Raw genomic sequence first — 15,026 nt, forward strand, 5'->3', positions numbered from 1 at the left:
ACCACACTGATTTGGGGGGTCCACAGTCGTTGTTTCAGAGCCCAGGAGCCCCTAAGGGCAACATGTCAGGAAACAGAGGCTCCCACTTGACAGATGGGGAAACTGAGTCCCCGATGGGAAAGCGGCCCGCCAAGTGAGAGGTGCGCCCAGTTGTGTCCATCTTACCTTCACTGTCCGAGGCCAGTGCTCGGGGTAGGATAGCTAACGGGTAAGGACATCAGGACAACTCTCAGATGCCCTCATTCGTTTGGTTAAGTGTCCACCTGAGTCTGGGTAGAGCGAGTCAAGGCCGGTATCAGATATCACCGAGTACAAGTCGACAGTCCCTCAGGGCCAGATACATTTTGGAATCAGATTTCTTTTCAAAACTACGGAAAGTAATACGGCCTACACTGCATTCGTTGGGCAGCGCCACTGGGAGGCCCTGGGCGGAAACAATTCTGCAAGCGAACACACGTGTGTTTCTCAGGAGACCTCGGCACTGGCTCACCAGGCGGGGCAGCTGCAGACAGCACTCCCCCAGGTCAGGGCTAGCGCTGCCCCGAGTGAGGACGCAGACCGATGGGTGGCCCTCGGGATTGTGCGGCGTGACAGTGCACACACCAGACTCTGGTGGAAGGAGAGAAGTAGCCCGTGGAGGGTGAGGAACGCAGGTGGGTCTGGGGGCCCCTCCCACAACCCCTCCCTCAGCTCTTTCACGTGCTTTGGAGACACAGGGGTGGCCTGTCGCTTTGGTGACAGTGGGGGGCTCCGGCCACAGCTCTCAGGTGGCCAGAAAGACACTCCAGCGACTTCCAACCCGCTGCCTGCTGAGCTGGAAATGGCCTCCCCGCCCCCGCCCCCCGGAGTGTGCTGATGCTTCTCCGGGATCATAATTAACACCTGTCAAAGTGCTGGGCTGGATGCGGGGGTTCCACTCGCACCCAAACAACTGGTCCTCAGAGGTCTCGCTGTCTAAGGCGAGTGTCTCCGACCTGGGGGGGCAAAAGGCCTCCTTGCACAGCAAAGAGGCAGGTGGCGTCTGCCTGGGGTGGTGTCCGGGGTGGTGCTTGTGTGTCTGAGTTCGGAGTTTGATGTCAGCCAGCGCGCTGACAGACGTCTTGATGAGCCACAGAAACTCGTTCATGACGTACCCGCAGCCGCACCTGGTAACACCAAATCTGGGAGCGACCTTTCACTTTGCTCCTCGACAGTCAAGAGACCCTTCTGTGGGCAGAAGGGAGTGTTTGCCAAGTTTCTTTATCCCCATAGTTATTTTGTACAAAGCAAAGGAAGGGAGAGATGACCTTCTGCGATCTCTTCGTGGTAAGTCATTTTGGGGAGCTCTGCAAACAATTAAACTGATAGCCATCGGCCATGCACTGCTGAGAGGGGTATGGTCTCGTGGGACAGTGTTGCGCATGTCACCAGGGTTTTTGTTTCCATTGTGGAAGGTGCCAGAGTGGGTCACGCACAGTAGGCTGGCATGGCCATAGTAACAGTGACGATTATAAGGAGCGCTGGGCAGTATCACTGGGTCCGTGAGACTCCTCTCCGCTGCCGCTCACAGCAGCCTTACCACGTGGTGTCTGTCCTGATGCGGGCAGTGTACAGACGGACGTGCCAGCGCCGAGGGCCTCAATGCCTCCCACAGAAGAGTGGGAGGAGCGGGTCCCAGAAGCCATCCGCTGCCCAGAGACGCCCTTCACGTTCCCTCGTTGGCAGTGGAAGCCTGCACAGAGGCACGAGCCTTATAAGGACACCAGTCATGCTGGAGTGAGTCCAGCAGAATTCACGGTCCACCTTCAATTCACTACATCGGCAAAGACACGCCTTTTCAACAAGGTCGCCTCTGTTTGGTCTTGGTCCCCGCTTCTGGCCTGGGGCGCCTCCGACCACCCTTGCAGTCTCCCGTGTGGGGACATCCATAAATATAGCTTGTCAATGAGGTGACTTGGGGGGCTGGTCACCCCCTCCCGGACCAACTATGTGATTAAGAGTTTGGAATTTCCAGTCACACCCCCAGACCTTCCCCCTACTCCGGGGGAGGGGAAAGGGGCTGAAGATTAAATCGGTCACCAGTGGCTGATGATTCCATCAACTGGGCCCCTGTAACAAGGGCTCCCTAAGAGCCTGCAAGACAGGGATCTAGGTGGGTGGCCACGTGGCAATGAGGGGAGAGCGCCAGGGCTGTCATGGCCGTGGAAGCTCCATGCCCCTCCCCACAGACCTCGCCCCGGGCCTCTCTTCCATCCGGCTGTTCCTGAGTCATATCCTTCCGTAATGAACTGGCCGTCTAGTAGGTGACTTCTGTCTCTGAGTTCTGGGAGCCGCTCTAGCAAAGTAATCAAAGCCAAGGGGGCGTGGCAGCCTCCCAGCTACAGCCAGTTGGTCAGAGGCACCCTGATGACTGGGACCTGCGACAGGAATCTGAAGTGGGGCAGCAGGTGGCAGTCTTGCAGGACCAAGCCCTTCACCTGTGGGACCTGATGCCATCTCCGGGTACATAGTGTCAGAAGCGAGGCGAATGGAGGACACCCAGCTGGCGTCGGAGAGTTGCTTATTGGTGGAACGTCATCCCTCCCGCCCACTTGCTGGAACTGTGATCAGCACCCTCTTAGTCACGTTGAAGTCACCAGGGGTGGGACTTCCGTGTACACTCCAGGCTGCACATTCGTCCCAGTACACACCCCTAGCAATGGGGTCTGTGATGCCACACGTGGTCCTGTAACCTGTCACACCGCTGTGCCATCACCAGGTTCCACACAGCCTGAGGACATCCAGAGAAATGAAGCCTGCATCTCTGATTATGTCCTCAAAGACAGGGGGCTGTAAAATGAAGTCCCGGATCCCGAACCTGCATTGTCCTTGGCTGTGAGCCTTAAGAGATGAGGGCGTTAGCTCTCTCGGGAATGAGTAGCTCTGTTTTAGTCCAGACTCTCTGGAAAACAGAGCTGGAGGCCAGTCGTCTGGGGGAGGGAGGGAGAGGTTGCAGGTCCAGAGACATAAGGGTGAGGGGCACAGATGGGGAGACCAGAAAGGAGGGAAAGCGAGTTCAAAGCGATGCAAGACCAGGCAGGCCACAGCCCCTAAAAATTGCAGCAGATTCTGAAGTCACTGGGACGTCTCTGGAGAAGCCCCATGAACCACTGCACTACAGAACAATCCCCCAGGGTTGGGGTAGGGGGCAGTTTGTGGGAAGGACAGGAAATCCATCTGCTGGCCCCTTCGGGTCCCCTGTCTCTCATGGTTAAAGTTGACTCTTCCACAGTTCTGGGTCATGTTGTTGAGTCCCCACAGGCAGGCACCGGGGAAACCAGAAGCCCACACTGCTCCCTCTGAGCCCGGAAGTGGTAGGAGGGGCCAGGTTCATTTGCTGTGGCCTTGGCGAGCCCAGGCATCACCGGGGGTAGAGGACAAATCCAGACACTAGGGTCTGGGGCCCACCCCACGTGTGTAGGCCACGCTGCTCCAGGCCGGCAGCCGAAGGTCTGCAGCACCTGTTCACCTTGCACACCCAGGGCTGGTGTGGCGAGGCTGGGGGCAGTGGGGGCCCCTGGCTGCCGCCCCGCAAAGGGCCCACAGCTGGGGGCTGGGCCAGTCTGAGGGGCAGATCTGGGCTGATTCAGTCTCTGCATGTCTTGACTCTGTTTAGGAAACCCTTCTGCAGGGTGTTAACACCTTGCTGCCATTAATCTGTGGAGCTTTTGAAAATGTGAAGTTGATCTCGGGGTCATCAGACACAGGAGCCTGGGGAAGCTCCTGGTGGGAGCTCCGACGGAAGCCCCCTCCTGCACCCAGTTTCACTCGGGGACAGTCCCTGCCAAGTCTGTGCTCGCCATTCCTTACACGGAGGCAGAGGCCGGCCATTGTAAAGCCCTAAGAGGAGACAGCCAGGGTGCAGCTGCCCTTATTTGGCTCAACAGCCAGTGAGAAGAGTCTTCCTTAAAAAGAGCAGGGACCTGGAGATGTGCTGCCCTGGTACCCGGCCAGCCAGGGCTTGTGGCTTCTGCTGGCTGCTCCTACCCAGCCAGCGGTTTCCCACGCCACTCTCCGGGTGATTCCTGCATGAGAGAAAGTGTAGGGGAGCCCAGTGTGGTTCGTTGTGGAAACCCACTCGCTGTGCAGGAAAACACTCTCTTCTCTCTGTGTAGTCCCCATCTCCCAGGTCTGCAAAATCCCTCTAAATTAGAGCCTTTGGCATCCATCCATCCATCATCCATCCATTCACTCACCCATCCACCCATCCATTGATCTATTCCACCCTTCTATTCACCCCTCTGTCTCACACCATCCATTTATCTATCCATCATCTGGCCATCCTCTCAGCTACCCATTCATCCAGCCATCGTCCCTCCACCCATCCTTCTGTCATTCCTCCATCTCCCCAGCCATTGATCCATCCCATCCACCATCATCATCGTCCATCTACCACCCTCCATCATCCATCCTTCTGTTGCTGGGGTTGCTGAGTAAAGACTTGACTTATAAAAGATCACCTTGGCAAGTGAAGAGGCACCTGGGACTCAAGCAGGCAAGGTGACTTATTCAAGGTCCCACAGCCAGTGCATGGCGGAGGTGGCACGCAAAGCCTAGTTCTCTGACTCGAGGGCCAGCCTGCCTAGAGAGATACTGCCCGCACAGTCTCGGGGCATGAAATGATCTCCCTGCCAGGAAACAGGAAAAGGCCTCTTCTTCCTGAGAGCTTTCATGTTGTACCACTCCCCGTTCGCTGCATGTCAGGAGCTCTCCATCACCGGAGGCATACAAGCTGAGACTGACGCCTGCTTGGAGAAATGCAGTGTGTGGAAGACCTAAATGGTCTGAGTTCCCTTCCGGTTCTGAGGTTCTTCCAGGGCCCACCTGCACTCCCAGGGACCCTGCAACCACACGCTTTTGTGACTGGCTGCTGACTTGGAAGAAGGCACTGAGCTCATGACACCATAATTATTTGGTTCTCTTGCACCGAAACACCCCACAAATGACAGTAATTATCAAGTCCTGCCTGACATGACATGCTCTTCAAAACACGAGAAGACATTGCTGAATTTTCCCTCTTTAGTCCCATCCCCCTCCCTCCCTTTCTCCGGTCCACCTCCCACTCTGCTCCCTCCCCCCCTGCCTGCAGGCACCACCCTCCACTTCCCACACCCTGCCCTTTCTGTCCTCATTTGACCCCGTAACAGCCCCCTCCCTTCCCATTCTTGGGCCAGGAGCAGACATGGAGTGGGCAACAAGCACCTGTCAACTGCTTCCCAGAGCGGGGCCTGGAGGAGTTCTGAAGGAGAGTTAGTGCTGGGCTGAGCCGACCTCCAACCTCCGTGGCTCTCTGCTGAACTCCATGGGACATGACAGGGGGTGAAGGGGTGGCTGTCCCCCTGCCTCCAGCTCCCTTTCCTCTGTGCTGGGCTGGGGACCAGCTTCCTACACGGAGGCCCGTGGAAAACACGGGGCTTGGACAGCCACGCCCCCTTTTATAACCAGGTTGTTTTCTAACTGTTGAGTTTTAAGAGTTCCTTGCGTATTTTAGATAACAGTTATCAGCTGTGTCTTTTGCAAGTATTTTTCTCCCCACCTGTGACTCGTCTTCTAATTCTCTTGACATTGCCTTTCCCAGAGCTGATGTTTGTAATTTTAACAGAGTCGAGCTTTTGAATCCTTTCTCTCATGGATCGTGACTTTGCTGTTGTATCTAAAAAGTCAGTGCCATACCCAAGGTCACCTAGGTCTTCTAGGAGTTTGGCCACATTGTGGTTTACATTGAGGGCTATGGTCCACTCTGAGTTAGTTTTATGAAGGGTGTAAAGTCTGTGCCTAGATTCATTTTTCTTGCAGGTGGATGCCCAGTTGTCGCAGCCTCACGTGTGGGGAAGACTGTCTTTGCTGTGCTGTACTGCCCTTGTTCCTTCCTCAAAGACCGGCTGACCGTGTCTGCGTGGACTGTGTTCTACCCCACTGACCGGTTGTCTACTTCTCGTCACTGGTGCACTGTCTAGATTCCTGTAGCTTCATGGTGAGTCTTCAGTTCCGTAGTGTCAGCCCTGACTTTGTTCTTCTCAGTTGGCTGTTTTGGGTGCTTTGCCCGCATGTAAACTTTAGAATCAGCTGTCGACGTCCACAGAATTACTTGCTGGGATTTTCTTTTATTGGGATTGCACTGAATCTACAGATCTAGTCAGGAAGGACTGCCATCTTGGCAAAACAAGCTTTCCTACAAGCTTTCAAACAAGCTAGCTCTTCGTTTGTGCAGTTCTCTGATTTCTTCCACCAGAGTTTGTCGTTTTCCTCATACGGGTCTGGTAGAAATTTTGTCAGACTTACGCCTAAGTATTTTGTTTTGGGAGGAGGTCACTAATGTAACAATCATACGATAGTGTTTGAGTTAATCAAAGGGAGAGCGAGCCTTCTGGGTGGGCCAGGCCTAATCAGGCGAGCCTCTTAAAGGGGGACTCGGGCCTTCACTGAGGTCAGGGAGGTCTGGCTGCTGGCCTCAAAGGAGATTAAGCCTCCATGAGTTCTGCAGCTGCAAAGAAGATGAATTCTGCCATGTGAACAGGGAGGAGGGTCCTGAGCTCCGGATGAGACCCCAGTCCTGGCCACGCTTTGAATGAAGCCTGTGAGACCTCCTCCGGAGGACCCAGCTGAGCCCTGGCCTGACTCCCAACCGCAGGAAGCTGTGAGATTAAAGAAGCGCTTGTGGTTTTAAAATGCTGAGACTGTGGCAACTCGTCGCGGTGACAGAGCTGAAGCGCTGCGGACACACCGCTCTTTGGCGAGTCGGCCGTTGGGGGACGCCAATATGGGGCTTATACATTTTTTTCAAATTTCTACAATGAGTATATATTAATTTTGCAATTAAAGAAAAGGAAAACGCTAAAGGGCTTGTTTTTCAAACGCTTTTCTTCTCTTTGTATACTGCCTGTGTGCTTTAAAAGCAAACTCAAAGGCAAACAGCATCCCACCCCTCTCCAGGGGACTGGCGCTACTCCAGACTGTGGGGCCTGTTTCCCAGCTGCTTTTCTTTCCCCAAGAAACACAAAGGAACTTGATTTCCACCGAGGGACTCCTGTCCCTCAGCCACCGGGCAGTGGCCCTGGTCCAATGGCTCTCACATCTTCCTACACATCTGGGTTGTGTGGCTGCTCCGTTGTGTTCCCGTCCCTCCCACCCAGCACCGGAGCTGGATGAGTCACTGCTGCACAGAGCCGGGAGGCGGAGGTGTGTGGACGCACAGGGATCCGCCCACAGTGGGACCGGCTCCCAGGAAGTCGAGGCCCCTCCCCTCTCCTCCCCCTCCACGCCCTCCCCTCTGCCTTCTTCCTCCAGCCCTCCACATTTCCAGCATCTCCCAGTTCATAAAGCCTGTTCACACCCGTTACTGCATTTGTCCCTTATAAGACCTTGTACTAGTTCCATTTTGCAGATGAAAGAAACTGAGGCATAGAAAAGAAAACAAAGGCTGACATTTCCTGATGGTTCAGTTTTACATCCTTTTCCTCTCTACCCACCCCCCACTCTTCTCCATCCAAATGCCTGGTACCCAGCCAGTCTCCTGCACTTGACTTTGGCGACAGTTTATTCAGACAGGAGTAGGTGGGCTGAGCCTTCGGATGCACAGCAAATAATAAAAAGTCAATTTTCAATGAAGTACGGAACCGAATTGATGGAAGGTATTTTAAATTCAGCAAAACACAAAGAAAATTTAACTGAACAGAACTGATTATTCCATAAAACAGGGACAGATTACAGCTTCCATCATTCCTTGTCTAGACAAATCACGTGAGCACTCACGTACTGGTTTTAATTATGCCACCGAAATTAAGCATTCTGAAGCCCAAAATGTTACTGTTCAACAAATCAAAAAAATACGTAATCGATAAAGAACAATACAACTCAATCACTCCCGTGATCCCTACGCAGGCGGTGGGCTTCTCCCTCCCTATTTAAATGAAAAACCCACCTGACTCAACATCGCTGTTGCTGCCTGCGTCTGACAGAAGGGTTTATATTCCCACATCACCAAGCCCCCACAGTGCAAGCCCCCGCAAAAACAATGCACAAATGTAATACAAGGCACGTACAAGACTGAATATACCACAGCAAGGAACATTCCATTTTTAGCCAGAAAAGTCCAGACTTTTTTCCTGGTGTAAGCCTTCAGGAAATTCTCTATGGATATGGGCTCCTGCCTCAGGTTTCTATGTGTCAGTGACCTTCAATGGGAAGGCGGCAGGTAGACTTGTTTTTAGCCTTTGGTATCCCAGGCTAAGCCTTCACAAAGCCCGGACTGGCCGAGGGGTCAGGTGACAAAGGGTCTGCAACCAGGGCCTGGGAAGAGGAGTCTATCTAGGGAGGACTCAGCACGTGGAGGGAAGAAGGACATTGCCATCTTCCCCACTGCTACAACAAGCCTTCTGCAGGCCTGAGCTCGAGGTGCTGTTAGGGTCTCTGGTGAGGCCTCCCTTCCTGGCTTGCAGACGCTGCCTCCCTGCAGCGCCCTCACAGGGCCTTTCCCGTGACTGTGCGTGCAGAGAGAGACACCTCGGGTGTCTCTTCTTAAAAGGACGCTAATTAGATTCGGGCCTCCCTTCATGAAACCTTAATTATTTCCTTAAAGGCTCCATCTCCAAGTATGGTCACACTGGAGGTTAAGGCTTCAACATTGGATGGGGGGAGGGGCACAGTCCACAGCGGAGGGGGAGCACGGGCCAGGGGAGAGCCCAGGTGGGAAGGAATCTGAGTACTGGCCTGCAGCTGTGCTCTAGCCAGCTGAGCGGAGAGGCCCGGGAGGAAGAGCGAGGCTTGTGGGGACAAGCAGGGTGGGGAGCGCATTCTGGAGCCCAGAATGTCTGAGCCAGACATGTCGCTAGTCAAGGCTCTGAGGTTTGTGATGGTTTGAGGAGTCTGGGAGGTGGGGGCACAGGGTATGCAGGTTTGGGGGGAGCGAGTGAGTGCCAGCCTTTCACTCCCCTCCCTCCGTGCTGCTGAGGCTGCTTCCCTCAGGGTGGGACCCCCGGCCTACCTTGCTCCTTCCGTCTCTGCTGCGTGGCTTCAGGCTGGTCCTGCGCCTCCAGCGAGAGTCTCCTCTCTGCCCTCCTGTTACCAGCTGGGCAGGTCAGACGCCCCTGTCCTTGACCTGTGACTCACAGCCACCTCTCTCTCTCCCGTGCCGGCTGTCTGCGGGCACCAGCTCAGCTGTGGGCTGTTTGGGGCATTTTCTCTGCTGTATTTAGCATCTGCCGCCCCGTCCTCCCTCACTTCAGCCCAGGACCAGCTTTCTCCCCGAGACCGGACGTTCTGGAGGGGGAGTCGGCCTCTGGATACTATGACAAGATGAGACTCCAGCCATACTTGTTTTTACCCATGTGATGTACTCTGGTGTTTTCTAGTTTATGCTTTATCTCTTTTAAAAAATGCTGGTAATACTCAATAAATTCACACAACCAATCAACTACTGAGCGGTGACCCAAGGTCTGGAAACTCAAGGCAGAGGTCAGACCCCTCCAGGGCCGACTGGGCTCCCTGTGGCCCAGTTTCCCGCTTTCCCGGCAGTTTCAGGACTGCCAACCGGCCCCCAACCACGTGCCTTCCGCTGAACCTGCTGTTCTCCCCCAGGTGAGGCAGGCAAGCCAGGGGAGCGCCACCCTCCCGGAGGCCTGAGTCTCCAGGGTGGCTGGACCAGCGAGGTGTCCGGTACTCCTGGCTCCCGCCTCAGGGGTGGCCATCACAGGCCGCTGTTGCACACCCAGGCCAAGCAAACACCTGTTCTAGGCAGACGCAGCCTCTCTCCCTCTTCCTGTCTCTCCGCAGGCTTCCAAACCGGTGGGCCACTCCTCAGCGCCCCCTGTAGGGACACTCAGGAACCACGACTCCTTGCACACATTTCTTGTTACACTGATTACTGCAAGCTGTAATCATCGTTACAAAAAAATACATCCTCTGCAAAAGATGAACCCTGCCCCCAAACCTCGTGTGTGTGTGTGTGTGTGTGTGTGTGTGTGTGTGTGTGCGCGCGCGCGCGTGTGCTTACCATTGGACTCAATACGCATTTGAACAAAGGAGGAAATGAATGGGTGTTTTAAAGCCCATTAGGCTTAGGCTAAGATACAATTGCAACTGACCTCTGCCAGTTCTAGGGAGCAACTGAAGACCGGGGAGATGGGAGTAAGCGAGGCAGGGCTGGAGGAGGAACGGGCTGTGTGGGGGAGGGGACGCCCTGCCCTGTGCTGGGGAGAAGGACTGGCCTTAGAGCCGCGGTGGGGGGCTCGGCTCAAATCCCAGCTCCACCACCACCAGCTGCGTGACCGGGACGTGGGAGGCAGAGCGTGGGAGCCGTGACAGGAGGCTGCCCGGGTGCAGACCTCGGCTTTGCCACTTGCTAGCTGAGTGATCTCGGCAGGCCGCCTGACATCTTGTTTCCTCGGAGAGACGCTGTGAGGATTAAATGAGGAATGTGCAAAGCGTTCGGAAAGCGCTTGGCTCGGGGTGACTTTATAATAAATATTATTATTGCTCAACCTTTCTGAATCTGAAATTCTGACTCGGTAGTAACAGGTTACAGGTTTCTTCTAAATAAAAAAGAAATGACATGTGTAAAATGAAATTTTGCTGAACGATACTTTCTCAGTATGATGTATCTAATATTATACTACCTCATTAAAGAAAAGAAGGGATTGTCAGTGAGCTGGCAAAGTGATTTTGTGATCCATTAATGGATTGAAACTCAAGTTTAAAAAAACGCAGCCTACAGAACATATTTTAAAAGACTTCATTTTTTCAGAACAGTTTTAAGTTCATAGCAAAATTGAACAGAAAGTACAGAGAGTTTCCACAACCCCCCTGCCCCTCACAACTTCCCCCACAATCAACACCCCCACCAGAGGGGGCCATTGTTACTACTGATGAGCCTGCCCTGATGCATTTATTATCACTCAGTCCGTATTTACACTGGGGGTCACTCTTAGAGTTGTACCTCTGTGAGCTTGGACAACAGTATAAGGACACGTGTCCATCATCACTGCATAATACAGGTGACTCCACTGTCCTAAAACCTGTCTGTGCTCTGCCCCGCCATCCATCCCTATATAAAGAATGTTTGTTTTTAACCCGGTGCCCTGGTCATAGGTGACGCTGGATAATTTGCAGTGTAGGTGATGGAAGCTGGCGCCCTGGCCGAGAGACAGCTGTGGCCACAGGCTGGGAGAGAGGGGAGGCTGTGGACATCGTGCAAGAAGGACAGGCAGGGCCCCACGACCGAGTGGGGACGGGGTGGCAGGAGCCGTGGACAGCCGGGGCTCTGGGAGCTAGTGGCGGCCGCCCTGGGCTGCGGGGACACGGAGGCGGAGGACAGCAGGACTGGAAGGCAGAATTTCAGGCTGCTAACCAGCGTGCGCCGAGCAGCCGGGCCGTGGAAAGTTCTGAATTCAGAGGAGCTGGGCTGTACTCCCGTCTCACTGTGTGACCGTGGGCAAGTCCCTGATCCCTCCTCCACCCCGGGGCGCGGGGCTGGGCCGACATCCTCACTGTGCCGAGTTCGAATGAACATGGAAAAGTGCTGCGGGGCGCAGGGCAGCGTTAGAGGGAGGTGCAGAAGCCCCCGAGGGCCGGGTGGTCCGGTGGACCTCCGGCGCAGGGGCAGCCTCTGAGGGGTTCTCCGGGCACGTCTTCCCGCGGAGCAACAGGCCCGCAGCTTGCTCTCTCACCACCTGTCTTCTCGCGGAGAAACTTACTGGCCTCAGCCCGCCTGATGCTTTAAAGGCCCGGGTCCCTGTCCCTCGGGGACGCGCGGCGCCGGGGAGGGGCGGGCGCGCGCGGTAGGGGCAGCTGTGCGGGTCTCCCCAAGGGTTAATCCGTCCCGGCAGCTGACGCGCGTGCCTTGCAGGATCTCACCAGAAGAGGGTACAGTTTGAAAAGCTCTTGACGTCAGGCTGGAATCCCTGTTGTGTTTAGAAACGGCTTGGGCAAAGCGAGCCCAAGTTGGCTCTCCGAACACCTCGGCGGGCTGCGCGGGTCCGGTGGCTCCCGCCGGGTCCCGTGGCTCCCGGACCCGCCAGCCGCTGTCGACGCGCCCCGGGGCGGGGCGGAGGACCGTACCTGCCACTCTCCGGAAGACCCCACTCCTGAGGGTAGCCCAGCCCAAGGGGCGGATCGCCAGGGAGCGGAGGTGAGTGCCCGCGGCAAGGCCGGTGGCCGTGAGAGCGCCCCGCCAGCGCGCCTCTGCGCCCGGATGCCGGCCCGGAGCCCCGCCGCCCGGTGCATGCCTCCTCCGCGGCGCGCCTCCGCCTCCGCGGGCTGCTCCTCTCAGTGACCACCCTTCCAGGCAAGAGAGCGCCGGCCGGGCTTCCTCGAGCGCCGCTCGCCGGTGGGACCCGCGGACCACCAGGCGGCGGCGGCGGGGCACGGAGCTGGGAGGATGGACGAGACCGCGGAGCGCAGCCTCCCGGAGCCGGGCAGCCAGGACTCCCGGGCTGGCGACGACATCGAGATCATCGTCAATGTGGGGGGCGTTCGGCAGGTGCTGTACGGAGACCTCCTCAGCCAGTACCCCGAGACCCGGCTGGCGGAGCTCATTCACTGCCTCTCGGGGGGCTACGACACCATCTTCTCCCTGTGCGACGACTACGACCCCGGGAACCGCGAGTTCTACTTCGACCGCGACCCGGACGCGTTCAAGTGTGTCATTGAGGTGTACTATTTCGGGGAGGTCCACATGAAGAAGGGCATCTGCCCCATCTGCTTCAAGAACGAGATGGACTTCTGGAAGGTGGACCTCAGGTTCCTGGACGACTGCTGCAAGAGCCACCTGAGCGAGAAGCGCGAGGAGCTGGAGGAGATCGCGCGCCGCGTGCAGCTCATCCTGGACGACCTGGGCGTGGACGCGGCCGAGGGCCGCTGGCGCCGCTGCCAGAAGTGCGTCTGGAAGTTCCTGGAGAAGCCGGAGTCCTCGTGCCCGGCGCGCGTGGTGGCCGTGCTGTCCTTCCTGCTTATCCTCATCTCGTCCGTGGTCATGTGCATGGGCACCATCCCCGAGCTGCAAGTGCTGGACGCGGAGGGCAACCGCGTGGAGCACCCGACGCTGGAGAACGTGGAGACGGCCTGCATCGGCTGGTTCACCTTGGAGTACCTGCTGCGCCTCTTCTCCTCGCCCAACAAGCTGCACTTCGTCCTGTCCTTCATGAACATCGTGGACGTGCTGGCCATCCTGCCCTTCTACGTGAGCCTGACGCTCACACACCTGGGCGCCCGCATGATGGAGCTGACCAACGTGCAGCAGGCGGTGCAGGCCCTGCGGATCATGCGCATCGCCCGCATCTTCAAGCTGGCGCGCCACTCCTCCGGCCTGCAGACCCTCACCTACGCCCTCAAGCGCAGCTTCAAAGAGCTGGGGCTGCTGCTCATGTACCTGGCCGTGGGCATCTTCGTCTTCTCCGCCCTGGGCTACACCATGGAGCAGAGCCACCCAGAGACACTGTTCAAGAGCATCCCGCAGTCCTTCTGGTGGGCCATCATCACCATGACGACAGTGGGCTACGGGGACATCTACCCCAAGACCACCCTGGGCAAGCTCAACGCGGCCATCAGCTTCCTTTGCGGCGTCATCGCCATTGCCCTCCCCATCCACCCCATCATCAACAACTTCGTCAGGTACTACAACAAGCAGCGGGTCCTGGAGACAGCCGCCAAGCACGAGCTGGAGCTCATGGAGCTCAACTCCAGCAGTGCCAGCGGCGAGGGCAAGGCGGGCGGCTCCCGCAGCGATCTGGACAACCCGCCGCTGCCGGAGCCCGCGGCCGGGAAGGAGGGCAGCTGGAGCGGGCTGAAGATCTCCCACAGCGACACCTTCATCCCCCTCCTGACCCAGGAGAAGCACCACAGGACCCGGCTCCAGAGCTGCAAGTGATGAGGGCCGTCTGGGCACAGGTGCAGCACAGTGTGACTGGGTCAGTGACTGCCCGGAGGGGCTGCCCTTGGTCCCCCAACCCTGTCGTGAGTGAGCCCTGAAGGCCCTCTTGGGCACCTCCGATGAGGCTGGGTAAGGCCCCTGTGTGTGGCTGGCTGTCCAGGAGCCAGAGGGGGGGTGCAGGAATTGAGTGCCGCGTGGGTGATGGAGGCGGTGTTTTACTGATGGCAGGATCCCTCATCCAGCTCTGTGTCTCTTTCAATAAAGCCCCCTGCTCTGTGTCCCCATCCGTGTGGCAGGTTCTATCACAGGCTGGGGAACCCCCCCCCCAAGATGTGAGTGCCCCTGTGCCAGGCCGGGAGGTAGGTGTGCAGCCCAGAGGAGTTATTTTTAGTTGAAAACTAATTGAAGAAGGGCTCATCCCCAGGGTTCAGCGCCAAGGAGCCTTGCCACATTCCACGGGGCTGTGTGCCCGAGACTCGGGCTTCCTTCTGAGGAAAAGCATGCTCCCTGGGCGCTCCCAGGATGGGACAGGTTCCCGGGACTGGGCCGGGTTCCCAGGGCTGGGATCTCCGAGCAGTGTGGTCACCACCTGTGCATGGCCCTTTTCACAGCTTCTGTCCGTTCCTTCCATCAACCCTGCTAGCTAGGTACCCCCACTTTACAGCTGAGGAAACGGAGGCCCACAAAGGAGGGATTCCATCCAGATCCGATGATCCCAAAGCCCTCGCATTCTCTCTGATACCCAGTGACCTCAGGAAGGAGGCATATTCTTAGATCCTTGAGGGGAGGTTGGTTCTACTGACCAGGGCAGGTGTTGGGCTTGGTCAGGATGGGCGAGGCTGTCCTCCAGCTCGTCTAGAACCTTCTTGAACTAGTACCTCTGAGGTACCAGCAGATGGGCAGGCCTGAGATTGCCCCGAGGGGCTCTCTGCCAGCCTGGTCTGAGAGCCCCAGGGAAATGGGGACAGACAGACCTGGGTTCGAAGCCAGGGGAATGAGGAAGTGATTTCTGAGCCGCCTTCTAGCTCAGCTTTCTCCACTGTCCCTCCCCCACTCCCCGACTAGCTTTGTGGTCTTCAGCCTGTTGATTAAACCCTCTGATCTTCATTCTGAATATGCCGGAAATGGGAATATTAGCATTAAC

At 56.7% G+C, this 15,026-nt stretch overlaps 1 protein-coding gene across 1 annotated transcript; it reads left to right on the forward strand.

Annotated features, from left to right (window-relative positions):
* The first annotated feature begins 12,315 nt into the window (after positions 1–12,315).
* On the forward strand, positions 12,316–13,942 carry KCNF1 (potassium voltage-gated channel modifier subfamily F member 1). Its single transcript, XM_037151713.2, has one exon. The coding sequence runs from the start codon at positions 12,392–12,394 to the stop codon at positions 13,877–13,879; it is 1,488 nt and encodes a 495-aa protein (XP_037007608.2). The 5' UTR covers positions 12,316–12,391; the 3' UTR covers positions 13,880–13,942.
* The last annotated feature ends 1,084 nt before the right edge of the window (positions 13,943–15,026 follow it).

The sequence above is a fragment of the Artibeus jamaicensis genome, unplaced genomic scaffold (assembly GCF_021234435.1).
Source record: "Artibeus jamaicensis isolate MK-2021 breed Jamaican fruit bat unplaced genomic scaffold, CSHL_Jam_final contig_465, whole genome shotgun sequence".
NCBI classification, from domain to species: Eukaryota; Metazoa; Chordata; class Mammalia; order Chiroptera; family Phyllostomidae; genus Artibeus; species Artibeus jamaicensis.